General features: G+C 42.8%; 1 protein-coding gene across 4 annotated transcripts; it reads left to right on the top strand.

Moving 5' to 3' along the window:
• Window positions 1–1,777: 1,777 nt before the first annotated feature.
• On the top strand, window positions 1,778–19,753 carry PRPF18 (pre-mRNA processing factor 18). Of its 4 annotated transcripts, XM_054178073.1 has the most exons (12): window positions 1,778–1,856; window positions 3,241–3,318; window positions 3,440–3,466; window positions 4,750–4,770; window positions 6,246–6,350; window positions 7,781–7,894; window positions 10,123–10,269; window positions 12,379–12,447; window positions 13,476–13,616; window positions 14,537–14,608; window positions 16,805–16,960; window positions 19,453–19,753. In XM_054178073.1, exons 1-12 carry the CDS (start codon window positions 1,791–1,793, stop codon window positions 19,531–19,533), a joined length of 1,077 nt encoding a protein of 358 aa, XP_054034048.1. In that variant the 5' UTR covers window positions 1,778–1,790; the 3' UTR covers window positions 19,534–19,753. The 4 variants fall into 4 exon arrangements, with proteins under 4 accessions (XP_054034048.1, XP_054034049.1, XP_054034050.1 ...); XM_054178074.1 differs by lacking the exon at window positions 4,750–4,770; XM_054178075.1 differs by lacking the exons at window positions 16,805–16,960; window positions 19,453–19,753 and adding an exon at window positions 14,762–14,971.
• Window positions 19,754–19,984: the final 231 nt, after the last annotated feature.

Genomic DNA, 19,984 nt, shown 5'->3' with positions numbered 1-19,984 from the left:
CTGGATTTGTTTGTCATAAAGCCCACTGCAGAGTATTCCTGCAGCCTCCTGATTTATGTTTTTACCCAAGTGTGGGCACATCCCCCTGGGCATCTCTACCGAGACCTTTTTGGATCCTTTCACCATTAGATGTGAAATAATTTTATTTTAGAAGAACTACAAAAAAGCATAGGAGGACTGTTCCTCCCTCCTCATTGCAAAGCAATTGCATTCGAGCCTGAGGTAAAGCAGGGCAGGATTTTTAAATCCATACCGCTCCAGCCTGACTTTAAACAACACCCTAGAACCAACAGGCCATTTTCTGCAAGAAAATGTGTGTGGCTCAGGTCATCTAATGTAGGTGAAAAGCCAGTTGTGGTTATAACCCTCTAAAATAGCTACTAGCTATTGGAGCTTATCACAGGTCTAGGAGGATCTAAAGGTGAAGGATGCAAGAGCTGCCACCTGCCATAGTATAAGGCTAGAGGAGCCAGAGGTGCTGCTACCAGCCAGGCTGCTCCTGAGCAAAACAGAGGAACTAAAGTTATGGTGACTTTCACCCTTCACAGTTTGGTGGCCTTTGTTTCTAGTGAAGGTGTATCCCTGAAGAATTTAAGCATAGCAAGAACTGGTCATTCTTAGAGATTCTTCAAATCTTTTTCTGGACCTATTGGACTTCACAAGCCACAGGGTAGAAATTACTGGACAAACCCAAGTACCTAAGCAAAATAAGAGACTGCTTTGTGCTGTTGCCCGTGTCGCAAATGCTGTATGCCTGGTGACAAGAACACAAGCTAATAAAGATGGTAGTTTTTACTTCCTGGATATAATCACTACTCAGTCCCTACCAGCTATCTCAGTCCTCTAGGCCTAGAGAAAGCAGAAACCAGGTATCACACTTAAATCCCAACACAGCATCTCAGGTGCACAGAGGACAGGAGTGCAAGCCTTCCACATCTCTTGAGTGATTTAGTACCCGCACTAGGGGAAGGTGCAGGGTACTTGCAAGCACCCTGCAGTCAAGCCCTGCACTCTTCTCTGGTGTAGTTTCACCTGAGGGCATCCCAGAGCCAATGAAACAGCTCTGATTAGCCTTGGGGTGTTGTTAAGCCTTCCAGAGTGAACTGGCTGGTGGTGGAGGCCCACCCACACTGGGAGCAGCAGCGAGGGCCCCCTCCTTCCTCTGTGGCTGCTGCGCCCTGGGGTGGCTGGGCTCCCATGCTCCTTGGGGCCAGCAACCAGGCACACAGAATCATTTGGGCAGTAAAAGACCTTTAAGATCGATTCCAACCATTAACCCAGTACTGCCATGTTCACCAATAAACCATATCCCTCAGCACCACATCTGCACTTCTTTAAAAAATACTTGAAATACCTCCAGTGATGGTGACTTAACCACTTCCCTGGGCAGTCTGTGCCAATGCCTGATCCTTTTGGTGAAGAAATGTTTCACAGTGTTCAATCTAAACCCTGCCTGGTGCAACTTGAGGCTGTTTCCTCTCGTTCCTTGGGAAAGAAGACTGACATCCACCATGCCACCCCAGGGGACAGCAACCAGCCTCTTGTGCTCCCCGGGCACAGTGACCAGCGCTCCGTTCTGCCCGGAGCAGCTGAGCCATGACAGCTGCCCCCGCGCACAGTCACATTGCCAACCGTCACGCTGCCGCGCAGGATCATCACACGACACACACGCACCCTGCGCACTCCTCCCAGCCACCAGAGGGCGCTGTCCTGCCCGTGAGGCGCAGTCGTCTGGAAGTGACGCCGTTGTTTTTCAGTCCTCACCTCCGGCGGCGGTGGTTGGGGCTGTCATGGACATCCTGAAGGGAGAGATTAGCCGGAAGCGGCAGCAGCTGGAAGAGAAGGAGCTCGTGGGGGTGAGGGCGGACGGGATGGATCCCAGAAGCCGCTTGGCGTGGGGGCTCGGGGGAAGGTGGCGGGAACGGCCTAAAGTGGAGGCTCGGAGCGCGAGTGAGCTGGGAGAGGCCCGGGATGGGGCTGGCGAAGGGGAGAGGAAGCGTACTAGTTAGGAAGTTGGGTAAGGGGATTCAGAACTGCCCCGGATGGGGTTTAGGAGTGTCAGGGGCGGTCTAGGGTAAGGTTTGGGAGTGTCACCAGCGGTCCGGGTGAGGAAGAGGAGCAGAAGTGGCCAGGAGTGAGGTCAGGGAAGAAGTCAGGAAGGGTTTGAGGTTGACAATACAGAAGCAGCCTGGCTTCAGGGCCTTGCTGTGTGCCTTTGCCTTTTGGAACGGGATTATTTATTTGTTTATTGCAGGTACTGAGATGAGAGCAATGTCTGACCTTTGGCGAACTATGTGTTCCCTTGCCTCATCAGTGCTGCACTCTGTTCATAGCAGTAGTAGGATTGCAGAGGTGTGTGTGCTATGTGTTAGCTAAAAAAATACAGTGAAACACAGTGCTTTCACAGCACTGAATGTAGGTTTTGGTGTTAGTAGCTGAAGTCAGGGGCTGTAATTGGAGGCTCTTGTAGATCAAGCAGGCAAAGTACATAGAAAGAAGTAATAGTTAATCAAGTGAGATGCTTTAGGGTGACCACAGTTGCCAGCTGTTGTGTGCCTGGAAGGTCTTACCAAATGTATTTCTACACAGGTGCACCAATCAAGCTTACAGAGTGTTTTGTACAAAGGTGATTTCTCCTACCTATTCGACTTAATGTGAAATGACATGTTTTATCAGGTTTAATTAAACAACTTTCCTGGGCCCTAACCTGGGCCTGGTTTTGCACATCTGCAGTGAAGCTTGATACTAACAAGCTCCTCCTACAACACCTGTGCTGTTCTGTAGCACAGCTGGTGAAGTCGTCTGCAAAGTGTTGCCATTCACAATAGCTCTCCCTCTAACTCTGATGGAGTAGCAGTATTAAACACCAGCCAGGCAGGCTGGCAGCAAAGTCTGGTGGCTTTTTTTGTTTGTTTTAAAATTGATTGGAAGCTGAAGCCTGTTCTTACCTCATCTGTCAAGAGTGGTTCCAAAGAATATTTAAGGATGTGGCGATAGGTGCTTTATATGTATAAACTGTTGAACACACGGTACTTTTAGGTCTGCTTATACATATGTGCTGCAAAATCACACTGTGTTGCTGATTTTCAGAGGTACTTCCAACTAGCTTACTTTCCATGCCAACGTAGCCATCTCTGTGAAAAGATGTAACTGAATTTGCCAAATCAGGGAAGGAAGTTGGAGGTGTTTTTGTCCAAGCATGCAGAGCTGTGCACTGTTAACAGTTTTCCTCTCTTTTAGGGAAATAAGAAGTATTTCAAACGCAGCGAGTTAGCCAAAAAAGAGGAGGAGGCTTACTTTCAGAGATGCGGCTACAAGGTATGGCAGCTGTTCTTCCAGGAATTTGTATGTTTACTTTGAAGTCTACATTTTATTCTCAAAGTATAAATGTTGTTAATGATAATTGTTCTTTGTTCAATCTATTAATGTTATACATTAGCCTGTAAATGAGAAGCCACCTGGAGAGGTATGAGTTTCCAAACCCCTTTGCAATGCAGGAAAAGATATGCATGATATTCAGCTACTTAAGTATGTGTTATGGTTTGGCTTTTATTTTTATTTGTTGGTTTGTTTTGAGCTTTTCCCCCCCCCCCCCCCTGTTGTTTGGTGTGGAAAGCATGAAGTGGCTTGGGATCAAAGCTTGTCTTCCTTTCTTTTAAAATTGTGCTGTTAGGCATGAACACTGGGTCTGATGTAGCCACCTTCCCCCACCCCCTTTTTGGGAATAAAATGGATAAACTTGGATAATCTTATCCATGCAGATTATTTTCATGGTCTTGTCAAAATTTCTAAAAGAAATCAGTATGGTATGGATGCATATGTAAAAGATCTGCCAACTCTGATCCATTTGGGTTTTGGCCGTCAACCATCCAGCACTGAAAGGCTGCAACAACAGCATTTATTTGCTTGCTGGCAAAATATTAGAAAACAATTGGAAACCTGGGGCATATTTTGCAACAAATGAGTGATCTGGAAGGCTTTGTCTGTCTGGTAACAGTGTCAGAGCAGTAGTTTACTGAAATGGAAAGAATGTTGTTGGGGTTTTTTGTTTGGTTGTTGTTGTTTTTTTCACAAGTGTGTGTGTCTGCTTGCCTGATGGTACGTGTATGGGGAGGGGGTATGCGTTCTCCTGTGGAAGACAGAGGTTTGTAATCTCGTTTGCTGTTCCTGGGCACAAATAGGAGCTTGTTTTTTCAATTGGACTTTACCCAGTTAGTGACTTATTCTGAAACCTTGATCTGTTTGTGGAATATTTGAACATCAGTGCCAAAAATATTACTGGATCTTGCAGCATGTAGTCATGAGAAAGTGTTACGTGAATCCGGTCACTCTTCCAAGTGGAAATGACTACGTGATGTTTTTTGAGCATTAGCTTGAATTCTCCAGAACCTCATGTGGCAGTTAAAACACTGTTATCTGTGCTGCTGCAGCACCAATTTTGCTTAGAAACGTAACCCTGATAATGGTTTTGAAATAAGTTGCTTCTTTAAATTTAGTACCTTCTTAGAGCCTCCCAGATTTCTGCATTTGAACTTTACTGCATTAATAAGATGTAGAATATAAACTGATTTCTTTTTAAATTCGAATGTGGGTTTGCTTTGCTTAGACTTAATAAGTTGTAATAATTTGACTTGCTTGAAAACCAAAATAACTGTGGTAAAGATATTGCTTGTCACCTGGAGTCCAGCTGACAGAACGGATCAAATCTTTTCCCCCCAATGCTGCTGTCTCTTTATGATTGATTTCAAGAATGTTTGTAAGTTAAAATGTGTACGTATCCTTCTGCTGTGGGCTTGTATTTCTTTTGTATACATATATTTACACAGTTTTTCCATGTTTTCTGTCCCACATCAATTCCCCTTTTCCTGCATTGATGGAAGTTTTATTTTCCCCCTTCCTCTGTGTTAAGTCTTGATTTGATTGTCCTTCCCTAGCTTGTTCCAAACACCTTTGGTTGTAGGACGGATTCCTGTGTATGCTAATGTAGCATTGAATATAGATTTGTGGCTGAATCCTGTAGCTGGAGCCACAGAGATGGATCCTTACAGCCACATGGACTCACACAGACATTGGAGGACAGATCTTGCATGCTGGTCTGTAAGAATAGAAAAGCTTCTTTAGAAAAATTCATCTAATGTGTTCACCAAACTGGTCAACCCAAGCAGAGACTGGAAATGACAATGCACTGCCCATGCACAGAGAGTGCTACAGGGTGCTCCGGGGTTAAGTGGAGTGTTTCCCTTTTAGCAAGTATGGAGAGAAAATAAACTCTAATAGGGATTCTAGGGAAAACAAGATGTGAGTACTGGAAATGTTTCCTTATTATAGGAGTATTACCAACAGCAATCTGCTTGTGCTGTCAGAAGTGTCAAATCTGAGCTTATAAAGGGAACTACAGTTACATGACAGATGTCTCACAGTTACTTTGATCAAAGAGTTGTTTTGCATTATTAAAATATTGAGTAATGAAGAAAGAAACTTCTGTTTGATTCAGAGACCTTCTTTTAGATTGAGTTGTTAATGAGATTCTATCCCTATGAGGAGTTGGAGGTGTCTTTTGTTTTTTTTAAACCCACAAGAAACTATGGCAAGCTTGTTAGAAAGATGTATTACCTTAGAAAGCACCTCTCAAAACCCATCAGAAACTGTGGATCACTAGTAATGGTGCTCTGCTTACTAACGCTGTAGGTAATAAGCCCTGCTGTCTCCCTGCCCTTGGGTTTTGATTTCTACCCTTGTGTCCATGCATGTGCTACACCTGGTGAGCTGGATGAGGAGGATCAGTGGGCTGGGAAGAACACCTTTCTTTGTGTTTGCCAGATTATTTTCTGTTTGAATCATTTCCCCCATCTGGTTCATCACATAGCGATGCAGATGCTTTTGCATGGTTAAGGAGGATAGAGCAAGGGCAGGAATCAACAGGCAGAGGGTGGTTCTGCTGTTTTTGGCACCAGTGCTGACATCTGCCTGCTGAAGTGATTGCCAAACTTTAAGCAATTGTTGTTTCCATTTGCTGTAGAGACTGATTCCTGCCACATGCAGAACTGCTGTTTAAATATTGACACTTTTAAAAGTGGGTTTTTTTGTTCTGTAAAATTCAATTCTAGACAGTAAAAAGTATGAAACTTGGAAGTTTATATTGTCATATTACAATCTGTGTTCTAGAGTTCCTGGATCTTTACACTACTATAAATATATGGGTTAATTTCCACTGGCACACTAGTAACTGTGTCTGTCGAATGTAGGTACAGCAGCAAGAGGAAGAGGAGAAACCACTGAGTTCATCAAATCCAGTGCTGGAACTTGAACTGGCAGAAGAAAAGTTACCAATGACCCTTTCCAGACAGGAGGTAAAATCCCTCAGCATAAACACAGTACTTGAATTTACAGCAAATGCACCTGGAATTTCTTGTCAGGGATGCTTTTTCCAGTGAAGTGTACTGTTTATGGCAGTACAAACAATAAGCTTCTTTTCTTTGTTCCTCATTGGTCTGAACCCCAAATTAGAAAGTAAGTTTTGTCATTTCACCTTGATTTTTAGAAGGAAAAGTCCTGAAGCCAGAGCAACTGGTGTCCCCTTTGTCCTTCCTAAGGGTAATAACACCTCTGTGAATGAGTGTTCACAGACAGACACATCTATACCCCAAAGCAGAAGAGAAACAGGAAGTTTAGAAGCACAGAATAAATTCTGATCTTGGAGATACTGAAATTCACAGATGGGCTCATCTAAGGATGTCACATGTCCCTTTAATTTTGCAGGATACTTACTGTTTTTCACAGGAGCATATGACAGGACTTGTAATGTGGGCTGCTGGTTTCATGTTTGGATTGAGCTTTGGGCTGTATGTCCTGTGTAACACTTAACTGCTCACTGCTTTTGGTCTGCTTCCGTGCAATTTTGGTTGAGGTTTAGGTGTTGCTGTGCCAGCACTCTGTCCACCTTGGTTTTGTAACACATTTGCCAACAAGACACTTGAACTGAATAAACAAATTAATGTCTCAATTAATTTAATTTCTTGTTGTCCAGCCAGTCTGTTGGGGTAATGAAGTGGTGACATAAAGTAAAGGGAAAGCCCATCTCTTGATCACCAAAATGTTGTGTGGTGATCCACATAGCAGTAAATGTATTGCTGATGGTAATTGTGGTAAGCATAAAGAGATTTAGAAGCATTGCATGTGATAAGGAATTAGGAGAATGAAGTTCTGGCTTTGCCTATGACTTACAAATCAGCCAAGGAAGGATGTTACACCTCTGTTATACTTAGTTTTAGGGTAACTATGACACTAGATTGAGACTTAATACTTGCCAAATGCTTAAGGATGAGATTTTGAGCAAATTAGTCTTGCAGATGAGCTGGGATGACCTGCAGCCTAGTTAGGGAGTGTTTTTGTTGCCCTGGACAAGCAGATGAGTGAGATTATTGCCAAGTTCCTTTGAGATTTTTTAAAAACAGTTTTTAAACTCTGCAAGAGGGGTGACTTTTGTGTATTTGTTTAAACAAGTCAGAGCAGGAGGAAGCTGGCTTTACCAAAGGACTTGAGATTTAATGCAAAATTGAGTTTGGTAGTATTTGGAATGACCTTTTGCTGAAATACTGTGGGAATTTTATATTTAGAGTGTAAAGTGTCTGGAACATTTTCCTGCTGCTTAAAATACTGCCATTTCCTCTCCAGTCTGGCTCAGCTTGTTATTCTAAGTAAAGTAAATAAATCTGTCACTCAGGATTTTATTGCACTTCCTTTAGGAGTTTGTGTAAGGGAGTGCTTTGATTCTTTCCAGGTTATCAGGAGGTTACGAGAGAGGGGTGAGCCCATCAGGCTGTTTGGGGAAACAGATTATGATGCATTTCAGCGTCTGAGGAAGATAGAAATCCTTGCACCTGAAGTGAACAAGGTAAGACTGGCTAGCTGTGCGTTGCTTATTTGCAGTAAGATAACTCAATGGGAAACAGGAAAGGGGGGGGGGTAGTTCCCATTGGAATGGGCTGCCCAGGGAGCTGGTGGAGTTGCCATCATTGGAGGTGTTCAGGAGGAGACTTGATAGGGTGCTTGGTTGCATGGTTTAGTTGATTAGGTGGGTTGGATGATAGGTTGGACGTGATGATCTTGAAGGTCTCTTCCTACCTGGTTTATTCTATTCAATGAGAAATATCTGCTCCATCTCATGCATTGTCATAGTTTTGTACACAATTACAATTCTTCATGCTAGACAGTTCCCCCTAGGAGCCTTTTAGGCCCTTTTCAGTTGAAAAAGGGACCTCCAGGTGGGAGTGATGCCCCAGCCTTTTCTGTCACCTGCTTTTACACTGGTGGAGAAGATGGTCATTTACTGTTAAAACTGTCCTGTATTTGTGATTATATGTGTCCCTGAGAAGGTACAGGTAAGTAAAAGGAGGACTGCATCCTGTCTTTCTGGTATGTAGATGATTTTTCAGATCCTTTAATTCCGGCACTATGTTTTGTTATGGAAACTTCGTTTTCTTCCCTGTCCCTTTTAAAGTAGCTATCAATTTAAGAAATGGTTAAAAGATACTGTAGTTGATCAATTCTGAAAGGGAAAAAGAATAAATCAGTTAAGTGAGGAGGTGCACCTGAGGTATGTTTGCTGTTAACCAAATCTGCAGCCCAGCTAAGAGACTGACAATTTGGATTTTCTTCCTTGACTTGTGCCAAGCTAAATTGTTTGAAACCTCTTCTTCTGGGGCTGCCCAGAAAAGGAAAGCCTTTTCCTCTCCAAGCCTTTTGAAGAAAAAAAAGATGAACAGATTTAAATGTTTAAAATAAAATAAATTTTGCTCCTGAAAGCCTCCCCTCTGGTGACACTGACAACAGTAGTATGAGTATTGGGAAATAGTGGGTCATGAATAATACTGTGTTGGATTTTTGTGTTCTATTACATTTGAGTCACTCCTGTTACTACGTGTTGCTGAAAATGTAGATAGTCACTATAACCAGGTTGTGGTTCAGACATTTTTAGACTATTATGTGATTAATAGGAATGTTCCAGACAGTCAAGTATGGTGATGGAAGAAAGGAAATAGCTGTGCATATCTGTTCCCAGTGGAGTGGCTGAATTTATCTTAGAGTAAGAAATGTCATAGTCCTTTATAGAGCTTTATATTTTATGTCTCAAGAATTCAAGTCCTCTACCTATGACTAAGCTGAATTTCTTGTTCTATTTAAAAGCAGCTTTTAATATTTTATGTATATATTTGGTTTCAAACTGATTCTACCTTTTTTTTTCCAATCACCTACTCTAGAGGAGGTGATTTAAACATTTAATCTACATAAAACATTCTGCTATGTTTAAATCACTGGTAATAAAGGGAAACTACCTAAATGAAGGAGGCCTGCAAGAAGGATAGAAAGAGACTGTTTACAAAGGCCTGTATGGATAGGACAAGGGGCAATGGTTTGAAACTAGAGAAGAGTAGATTTAGATTGGATGTTAGGAACACGTTCTTTACCGTGAGGGTGGTGGAATGCTGGAATGGGTTGCCCAGGGAGATGGTTGAGGCCTCATCCTTGGAGATACTCAAGGTTAGGCTCGACATGGCTCTGGGCAACCTGATCTAGTTAAGGATGTCCCTGCTTACTGCATAGGGGGTTGGACTTAGATGACCTTTGGACATCCCTTCCAACCCAAACCATTCTATGATTCCATGAAATGTTTAAGGTGATAGTACTGAAGTAATGTTACTTGCCTTATTTATAGCTTTGTTCTGTACAAGTGTTCAGGGCAGATGTGAAGGACTGTAGAGCTTATGGTCTGTTCTGTGTTTGTTTTATGGTGGGGCAGTGCCTTACATTGAAGAAAATGTCTTGAAGAAACTCCTAGAAGTTGGTTCAGTCCTCCGTGATTTTCTGGAGAAAATCTGATTAAAAGGTCTTTTTTGTAGGTGTGAACATTGCAGCAGTTCATGGATCTGCTTTTTTAAGTGTTGAAGCCAGAAACTGTTTCTTGAGTTGTTTAAAATTCAGACAACAAAACTAAACACGTATGCAGGCTTTTACAGAACTTGTCCTTTCTTAAACAGAAGTTGGATGCTCGGAGTGACGGTGCCGAACTGCTCTTATTTACTTGAGTTTATCTGTAAATTTATAATGTCTTGCTTTTTCTAGGGCCTGAGAAATGACCTGAAAGCTGCTTTGGATAAGATTGACCAGCAGTATCTGAACGAAATTGTAGGTGGACAAGAAGCAGGAGATGATGACTCACAGAACGATTTGAAAGTCCATGAGGAGAATACTACTATTGAAGAACTAGAAGTATGTGATGGGTAGATTTTAGTTAAGGGATGTTAGATGGAGTATGTTGTGGGATTGTCTAAACAAAGTTATCTTGGTTTCAGCAACCAGCTTGAGCGTTCAAAGTATCCTTAAATATGTTCTGTTAGAAAATTTAGGTTTCTAAGCATTGAGTCCCACTACAGGTACCTACAGTAGATGTGAAAACTCAAGTGGTTTTTCTTTACAACACCTCATGAAAAAGGAGGCAGGAGTTGCCTGCAAGGCCTGGAGAAGAGAAGGCTCTGGGGAGACCTAATAGCAGCCTTGTAGTACCTGAAAGGGGGCCTACAAGAAGACTGCAGAGGGACTGTTTACAAAGGCCTGCAGTGATAGGATAAGGGACAATGGTTTGAAATTAGAGGAGATTTTTTGGTGAGCAAGGGATTTTGGTTCAGAGTAACTATAGTACCAGAGTGGATGCTAGTTGTAGTGGAGCCACATTTTATCAGTGTGTTAGTTATGATAAGGTTTCCTTTTCAGGTAGTAGGGGAGGCTTAGTTTGAGCTTTGAAAGTCATCTTTTTCTGCAAAGTTTGAAGACATTGCAGCCTTAATTTTATGTTACTTTAACGGAATTCCCTTGAGCATAAAAGCTTACACTGATCTGGGTTCCAAATCTAGGAGGTTTTACAACTCACTTTGGAAATGTGAGGAAAATGGATGTAGATTACAAATCCAACTATACCTACTGGGAAAACTTTCTAAAAACTGCTGGTATCCTAAGTGTTGAGATTTAGCAGGAAGCTGCAGTATTGGAGCATACTACTGGAATTTTTTTTGGTGGGTTTGGTTATTTAGGTTTGGGTTTTTTTCAGATTTGGTCCTTCCATTTCACAGTTGCCATTAAATGAAGTGGTAAAAAGCTTCAGTACATCAGAGAATTGAAACAGCTTAATAAAATTATTGGGTTAATTTATGGCTCTGGGGATCACAAAAAAAAAAGGCAGTGCACCTACAGTTACCCTGTCAGACAGCTGCTAATTATGCCACTCATTTAGTGGTTAGTGAATGAAAAATCAGTATTCTAGTGGCTTTTCAGAAATAACCATATTGGCTTTTTGACTTAGTTTTTAGTAGATCAATCTCAGCAGCATATTTAGCCATTTCATTCTGTTTCCTAAGTAGCGTTTCAGATGACATGTGGGGACAAGGTTCCCCAGGGACACTGACTTCAGCCTTTCGTGAACACCCCAGCCTGTGTACCCACTCAGAAACTCAAACCAGAAAGAAATGGAGGTGATCTGAGGGTTTTTTCAATGTGAAGTGGTGCAGAAGGGTTGCACTGGTGCAGCTCTCCCTCCCTCTGTGCAGCCACTCTATGAGGCAGAGCTGGACCCACAGCCAGCACCTCTCTCCCCATGCCCATTTTGCCACTGTCCTGTGCAGGTGAGACAGCCAGGGCTGGGCTCTGTGTGTGCTTCATTTGATCTTCAGCTTTTTTTCTATTTTTTTTTTTTTTTTTTTTTGCACACAGCAATGGCCAAGCAGAGCCTTTGCACTCTTCCTCTCTCTCTCTCTGCCCCAGCACAATGAGGGGAACTCCTGTGTGAAGGGCAGCAGTGTTGGATTACATCAGGGACAGGGCAGAAGAAAGCGGGAGTGTTGAGAGAGGCAAATGGAGTTTCACAGGAGTGAAAGAGCAGACTTTAGGTGAGCCTTTGTCTTTGGGGCTGTTCAGCCTGGAGAAAAGAAGGCTCTGGACAGAACACACAGCAACTTTCCAGTAACTGAAGGGGGCTACAAGAAACTTGGGGAGGGTCTTGAAGCTGGGAGAGGGGAGATTAGGAAGAAATTCTTTACTGTAAAGGTGGTGAGACATTGGAAAAAGTTGCCCAGGAAGGCTGTGGATGCCCCCTCCCTGGAGGTTGTTCAAGGCCAGGTTGGGTGAGGCCTTGAGCAGCCTGGTCTAGTGGCACAGGGTTGGAATTAGATGATCTTTAATGTCCCTTCCAACACAAACCATTCTGTGGCTCTATGGTCCTATTACTGAAGTTGTTACAGTTCATGATATTGTAGATCATGCTCTGCTGTGGTGGTGGCAAACTTCTAGATAATGTGGAAATAATTGCTTTTTCTCCTCCCCTTCTAGGCTCTGGGAGAATCCTTAGGACAGGGTGATGACCACTATGATATGGACATCATAACAAAGTTCTTGAAGGTAACAGACTCTAAAAGATTAATTATTCTGTAGCTGTGTCCTTTTTTAACTATTTTAGATACATTTTGTGAGTAGAAGGGATGGTTTCAGCTGCTTGGAGAGAAAAACATATTATGCTTAAGATGTGTTTTTTCTTAAATGCTTGGCACTCCACAGCCTTGGTCACAATAGTGGCTTCTGCTGGACCTGGGAAAGAGCTGTTGGGAAAGCATCATTCTTCAAAATGGGGTTCTGCTTTTCCAGACAAAATAAATGTGGCTTTGGTTTCCATGTGATAATTGAGGCAGTATTGCTTCTATGGCATTGAAAACTTCCAAAGAATCCCTGCCTCCCTTCCCCAGGAATGCTGCAAGCTGAAGTTAAATGTCACCTGCTACTGTTGTGTGAAGTGAGAGCATTTTAAAGGAAGTTCATGGGCTTTGGGGAGGGAACAGGTTCATGTGGTTAGTAGAAAATTGTTTCCTTGTTTCCTGACAAGAAGCCTGTATTGCCTCTCATTTGATTCAGCTGGTCCCTCTCTAGCTATTGTGATCACCGAAAGGCACAGCAATTTATGTATGAGGTACGCTGGCATTTGAATGTAGTTTGGGTTGGGCAGTCAAAGAAAGCTCAAAAATGGTTTTTCAGGTGGACAGAAGGTATGTTTGTCATGCTTACTTTCTGTTGTGTTGACTTTTCACTGTGATCTTTACCATTCCTTGGCCTCACAACTAGCTGTGAAACATCAGCATTCTACTTAGAATTTCTGCTCTTTTATGTCCCCCTCCTTCCTCCCACAAGCGATACCTGTGCTGTTGTTTCCTTGTACTTACCTTTTTTATGCATGCCCCTCTTTTACCCACGTTTTTATAAGAGAGTTGTTCATAGTCCTCCTTGCCTATTCCTCTGCAAGAGGTTTCTTGCCCTACTTAATTCAGATTTCTCTAAAAACTCCGTATCACCTTGGTGGCCTAAACCACCGTTGCTGTCTGTTTTACTGAGAAAGTCACTAGATGGCACTGTGACATAAAGTTATTCATTCCTCACAGTTTCTTCTTGGAGTTTGGGCTAAGGAGCTGAATGCCAGAGAAGACTATGTGAAACGGGGTGTGCAGGGGAAGCTCAACAGTGCCACTCAAAAGCAAACAGAATCATACCTGAGGCCTCTCTTCAGAAAGCTTCGGAAGAGGGTGAGTCACACTTAAATGCCACTGTGGGTGGTGGAGCGAGTCCAGAGCAGGGCCACAAAGATGATCCAAAGGCTGGAACGCCCCTGCTATGTGCATAGGCTGAGAGAGCTGGGGTTGTTCAGCATAGAGAAGAGAAGACTCTGGGGGGACCTTATAGTTGCCTTACAATAACTGAAGGGATCCTACAGAAAGGCTGGAAAAGGACTTTTCTTAAGGGCATATAGCAACTGGATAAGGGGCAGTGGTTTTAAGCTGAGGGAGAGTAGTTTAGACTGAATCCTATGAAGAAGTTCTTCAGTATGAGGGTGTTGAGACTCTGGAATAGGTTACCCAGGGAGGTTGTGGATGCCTCCTTCCTAGGGGTATTCAAGGCCAGGCTGGATGAGGCCTTGAACAGCTGAGTCCAGTTGAGAGGGGTCCCTGCCCATGGCAGGAGGCTGGAGTAAATGATCTCTGAGGTCCCTTCCAACCTAAGACATTCTGTGATGCACTGTAAGACCACTTTAACTTCTGCTTTCAAAGTTCCCTTTCCTAAGGTGATGTTATCTTCACTGAAGCAGAGAGGATGAGTAAGTTGGTTAGGATTTGTGTCTAGACTCCCAGTTCTGACCTTTTTATCTTGATCAGTGAAACTTGCCAACCCACTTCATTTCCAGGTGTTGCTTAATATATCACCTGTTCATTGGCTTGCAAAGATGACAGGGAACTGAGATTATATTTTACACTTTGCCACTAGCTATAAGGTGTAACCACTTAACCTCTCTTGCTTCAGATCCTTCTTCTAAATAAAAAAAGATAAGTTCCTATGTTAAACTCCTCAAGCTAGGGTAGGTGCTGAACTTTGTGCAACTGCTGAGTGAGATGTTTTTCCTGAGCTGCTATGCTGAGGTAAATATGTCTGGTTTTGTTTTCTTCTGTAGACGCTTCCTGCAGACATCAAAGAATCAATAACAGATATTATTAAATTCATGTTGCAAAGAGAGTATGTGAAGGTATGTTTGTCTACACTCTTCCAGCATGGTTGGACTATGTGGTTCTAACAGATTTGAGTTGATTACTTCAACATTCACTTCTTTCATTTTGAAGATACATGGCTGGAAATACACACACAAAAATAAAAACCACCTTAAAAATGTCTGTTATAGGTTAGGCTCCAGGTAGTGTTTGATCCACAACCTGTATGAAGATGATCTGAGGGTGGTGAAACTGCAGAGCTTTGAAAGTACAAAGAGATGGGTCATATTAAGTTTCAGAGGAATCTTGTATGGGAAACCTGGTATTTTAAGGTTCAATGAAAGAGTTGAATTAACAGCAATAAGGTGATGGTTGATTAATTAATTAGGAATTAATTGAGGCACTGTCCTTTTTCACATTGGCTGGTCAGGTGAGGTTGAGGTAAGTTGATAAAAACATTTTTTGGACAAAATCTGCTTACTGCAGGAAGCAGAAGTAGTTTGGCACACAGGATCAAAGGCAGGGTTAGGTTTTGTTTGTAGCTGCCTTCAGAAGGTACTGCAGCTTGTATATGCAGAGGAAATTGAGCTGTATTTTGTCTTCACATTTCTCCTATTTATTATTCTTGTGAAGATTGTGATAACTTGCCAAGTAAGCAAGCAAACCTGCTTTTGTACTGAAAAAAGTTTAGGTGGCCTAAGGAAAGTATAATCTAAATCATTTGGAAGTAGAACTGAAAGTGTGGGATGCATGACAGCAGGGTTTTGTGTTGGGATATTGGTTTTTTTCCTTCTGGTCATCATCATGATGCCAAAATTAGTTTTCCGATACCTTCCCAAGCAAAGCCGTGAGCATGCAGGAATGTGCTGCGTCTCAGGGGTTAATCAGTTGTGTTCCTTTCTCCTGGAGATAGGTGGCTTTGTGTAAACTTTACAGGCTGCTATGGGGGGGTGTTGAATGCACATTTGGAAGTTGTGGTGGTTTTTAAAAATTAGGTTAATAAGCCTTGTACTTTTAAAGATCCTTTGTTGTATCCTTGTTGCTTCCTTAGAGACTTGTTCCTTTGTCTGCTGTTGTCCTGCTTTTTTTGTTCCATGAAGCATAGTGAATATTGTCAGCCACAAATTCTTACTGCTTTGCTGGATGAAATGCCTTTGTTTTAAAGAAAAGATCTTTAATTACATGATCACATACTGTGTTTCATCACAAAACTGTATTTAATTCAGCAAGTAGGTATTGAAGACTGTTTGGGTTTTGCCTCATGTGGGTGAAGATTTAAGTCCCTTCAGGTTTAGTCTGCAGCCCCCCACCTTGTTAATTATTCATCTCCCAGTTTGGTCAGTGCCAGTTGGGAAGAAATGCAGCCACTGATCATGTGTGCTACTTACTGTGCAGTCTCTAAGTGGGAGATGATAAAGAGCTATCAGTGAGTCATACATCTGCTTGCTAACAGCGGAGTGGTGTCCTGCTCCAAGTCCCTCTAGAAGCTGTGCTCCTATTACTGCATGTATGCCTGTCCCACTCACTTCCTGGTACTCCATTGTCACGGCTTTAAGCTTTGTACTTCTCTTCTTTTCTCCTTTTCTTTCTGTTCATTGTCCCTTCAACTTTTATCCCTGTTCTTCCCCAGGGATGTTGTCTGCTGCAGCTTTAGAAATGGGATCTGCTCTTTTCATCAGAAAATTTCACATTCATTTAGTGCTTCTATTGCTCTGTCCATCAACAGTGTTAACAATGTGCTTATCTAACACAGTGTCATAGAGAGCTGGATCTCGGGCTCATTGGAGGCTCACTTCTTTCCCTGGGAGGCCCCAGAACACTCCCATATACCAGGTGATCTCAGTTCTGTGCACAGGACACAGACCTGCAGTGGTTTGTGCTTACAGCCAGGCTCCTTGGTCTAGTCTACACTTGAAGGTGATGACAACAAACAGGCTTTTTTAGAATCTGAGAAGGCCAAGTTGAAAATAGTCCCAGTAAAATTTAGTTTAAAATCTATCAGACTTCCTCATCCTGTGCTTGCTTTCCTCACCTTGTAGGTGCTGTCCATAGTTCTTCCCTCAGTGCTCAGTGTAACCATGAGGTGTGTTTGGAAGGTGTGTGGTAAAATTGTGCAATGAAACCTGATTCACGGAGACTGGAATAGCTGCTGCTGTTGTATCTGGCAATGCAAAAATGCTCTGCTTTGATGCCCTTTCTGTTTTGCTGAGTGTGCACACACTGTGTTCCTTCAGGCAAATGATGCCTATCTTCAGATGGCTATTGGAAATGCTCCCTGGCCTATTGGTGTCACCATGGTTGGCATCCACGCTCGAACGGGTCGTGAAAAGATTTTCTCCAAGCACGTAGCCCACGTTCTCAACGATGAGACTCAAAGGAAGTATATTCAGGTAACATTAGCTTTGAAAATCCAGCTGACTTGCTTTGCAGATTTGGAGATGTTTGAGATCTCTATGGTTTCATAGTTACAGGTAATGTGATCAGAAGGTCCTAAAAATGGAACAGTTGCCTTAGTTTGGGTCAAGCATGAAATCTGTTTAATAGGTCACTATTAGGTCATCTTGGACCTGAAGGCTCTGCAATGCTGGGCTAGGAGCCAAGTCCAGTGGATGTTTTTGTATTTAACTATTGTGATCCTGTATGAACACCAAAGTAGCTGTGAAGATGTGCTTTATTTTCCAGAGTTCCTTAACTCATGGTTGTATCATTGTGTGTAGAATTTTATACCATGAAATGCAGTCCGTCTGACTATTTCTGCAGCTAGATAAATGCATTCATTCTTTAAGCATGTTTCTTCAACATGTGGGCTCAGAATTCCAGGTTCAGTTCCTCGTGCATATTCATGCTCGTGTCGTGACGTGCTGTTGTTCGTAGAATTAATAGCCATGGTGGTGTTCTCTGCTGATGTTTCAGTGTAGTGGGTGGAACAGGTCTGAGGAAACAGATCTTCTTTCCTTGTATTGTTAAATGTATTTACCTCTTGCCAGTTGCAGCTTCATTGAGTTAAAGACCTTTCAGCTTCACTCTGAAGCCCCCAGAGCAGCATTGTGGAGGTCAGAGGTTCTGCTAGTATCTTGTTGCTATGGCAGGAGGACTCCCATTGCTTTTCAGCTTTTGCAGATATCTGCAAACAGATTGCTTGTAAAATACAACTTCTTCTACCTTGAGTCTCTTTGAACTGGGGCTACAAATAGAACCTCTGGGTTCTCTTCAGCTATAGTCTTTAGTATCACCTGAGAAAATATTGTGAAGTCAAGGGGAGCTCCAGACAGAGAGCCAGTAAATTAAATTTGACAATTGTTTCTGAGGTGAAAATGGGCACATGGATTGCACATCTTCAGAGATGGGTTCCAGGTGGTGCAATACTTGCTTGGAAGTATTTAATGGCTGAAATAGCTCATGGTAAACCAAACAGTTTTGGTGTTAGTCTGTGTTAAAAAGGGAATCTGAACTTGGAAGGAGGATTGTTGTTGGCCTTCAAATGGTCATAATACTTCTCCAACTTTGTTGAGAAAGTGCCTACGTGTGTCCATTTGCCACTCTTCCAGCAGAGAAATCTCCACTCTGGGGTGTTGCTTGATCTCTCAGCAGTCCTTCCTCTCTGGAGGTCTCTTCCAACCCTAACATTGTGTCGTTCTGTGAATCTTTTTTTCTGTTTTAAACTGTTATGTTAGACTTGACAGAGAACAAGCACAGGGTTTCTCTTTGAAAGAAACAAAAAGCTGACACTACCTTTTTCCTTGATAACTACTTCAGTTTGCTTCCATGGTGTAGGTCAGGTGTGGCACCACCATGGGGAGGAGTGATACTGATACCTCTCTTCCTGAGAAATTGTTCAGTTCTTCTTGTAGCTCTGCAGCTTGTCTTGGTGTCAGAAATTGTATTTTGCTCTATAAAATGACTTTTAATATTCAGGTTTCTTTTAAATATCTTTTCTTGATGGTAGTAGTATTTTCTCCTGTAGTGGTGTAGAGGCATTACTGGGAATCTCCTCTGTCATAGAATGGTAGGGGTTGGAAGGGATCTCTGGAGATAGCCTGACCCCCCTGCCAAACAGGACCACTTAGGGCAGGTCACACAGGAGCACACATCCTGTTGGGTCTTGAAAGTCTCCAGAGAAAGAGACTTCACAAACTCTCTAGACAGCCTGTTCCAGTGCTCCATCACCCTTATTGTAAAGAAGCTTTTCGTCGTGTTGAGGTTGAACCTCCTGTGTTCCAGTTTGTATCCATTGCCCCTTGTCCTATCACAGGACACCACTGAAGAGAGACTGGAACCTTCTTGACACCCACCCTTCAGATATTTGTAGCAATTGATTTATAGCAATTCCTCTCAGTCTACTTTTCTCCAGGCTCAACAGCCCCAGGTCTCTCAGCCTTTTCCCATCATACAGATGTTCCAGTCTCTTCATCAATGTAGCTCTCCACTGGACATTCTCTAGCATATCCCTGTCCCTCTTGAACTGACACAGAACTGGGCACAATACTCCATATGTGGTCTTACCAGGACAGAGTAGAGGGGGAGGACAACCTCCCTTGACCTGCTGGCCACACTCTTCTTAATGCCTTCTTAGCCACAAGGGCACATTGCTGTCCCATGGATAACTTACTGTCTACTACTATGAATCTGTTGTGAAGGACTGCATCTCTGGTCTCTTGTATTATGTCACAAAGTATATTGGAGATAACCTGGCACTTTGCAGGCAGGAAGGTTCATAAAACTTAAAAGCTGGAAAAGCAACCAAACTTGAAAAACCCAACCCTAAAGTAGCAGCCATTTGTCTGGAATTCCTCTGGTTAAGCTTAGAAATTGTGTAGGCTGCTCAATTTGTCTGACAGCTGCAGTTTTATTACAGAATTGTCCTCATTTTGTTAATTCCTAGGGGCTGAAGAGGCTCATGACCATTTGCCAGAAGCACTTCCCCACAGACCCATCCAAGTGTGTGGAGTACAACGCGTTATGAGGCTCTGCAGTGTCCAAGGCGTGACTCAGGCCATGATCTCCAAGACCCAGAGAGGACTGAGAAGGCAGAGTTTGTGCTTTAACACCAGCAGGATCCTAGGGTGGGCTTTGCAAGACACCATAAAGCAGTGGATTTTCTCCAGCTGCCTTTTTACAGTCCCCACTTACTGAGATTTATTTTTAAATCTATGCTTTGTGCTGAACACCTCTGATGCAGAGCAGGACAATGACCATGACCTATGCCTGTAGTTCAATGAGGTATTGAGGGAACTGTACAGACTGAACTGCTTCCCATGCCATAGAGCTTTAGGTGAGGCTCAGTTCAGCAGTGGAGCTTTCTTGGCTCCTTTTCTCTTACCAGAGACTTATGTGGGGAGATGATCAGAGGGAAGCAGCTGAATCTGAATCTTGGTTATTTCTGTTAATACAATGACTTTAATGGCTAATCTTTT

Source organism: Dryobates pubescens, chromosome Z (genome assembly GCF_014839835.1).
Source record: "Dryobates pubescens isolate bDryPub1 chromosome Z, bDryPub1.pri, whole genome shotgun sequence".
Lineage (NCBI taxonomy): Eukaryota > Metazoa > Chordata > Aves > Piciformes > Picidae > Dryobates > Dryobates pubescens.
The sequence above is the reverse complement of the archived record's forward strand: the minus strand, read 5'-3'. Positions and strand labels throughout refer to the sequence as shown.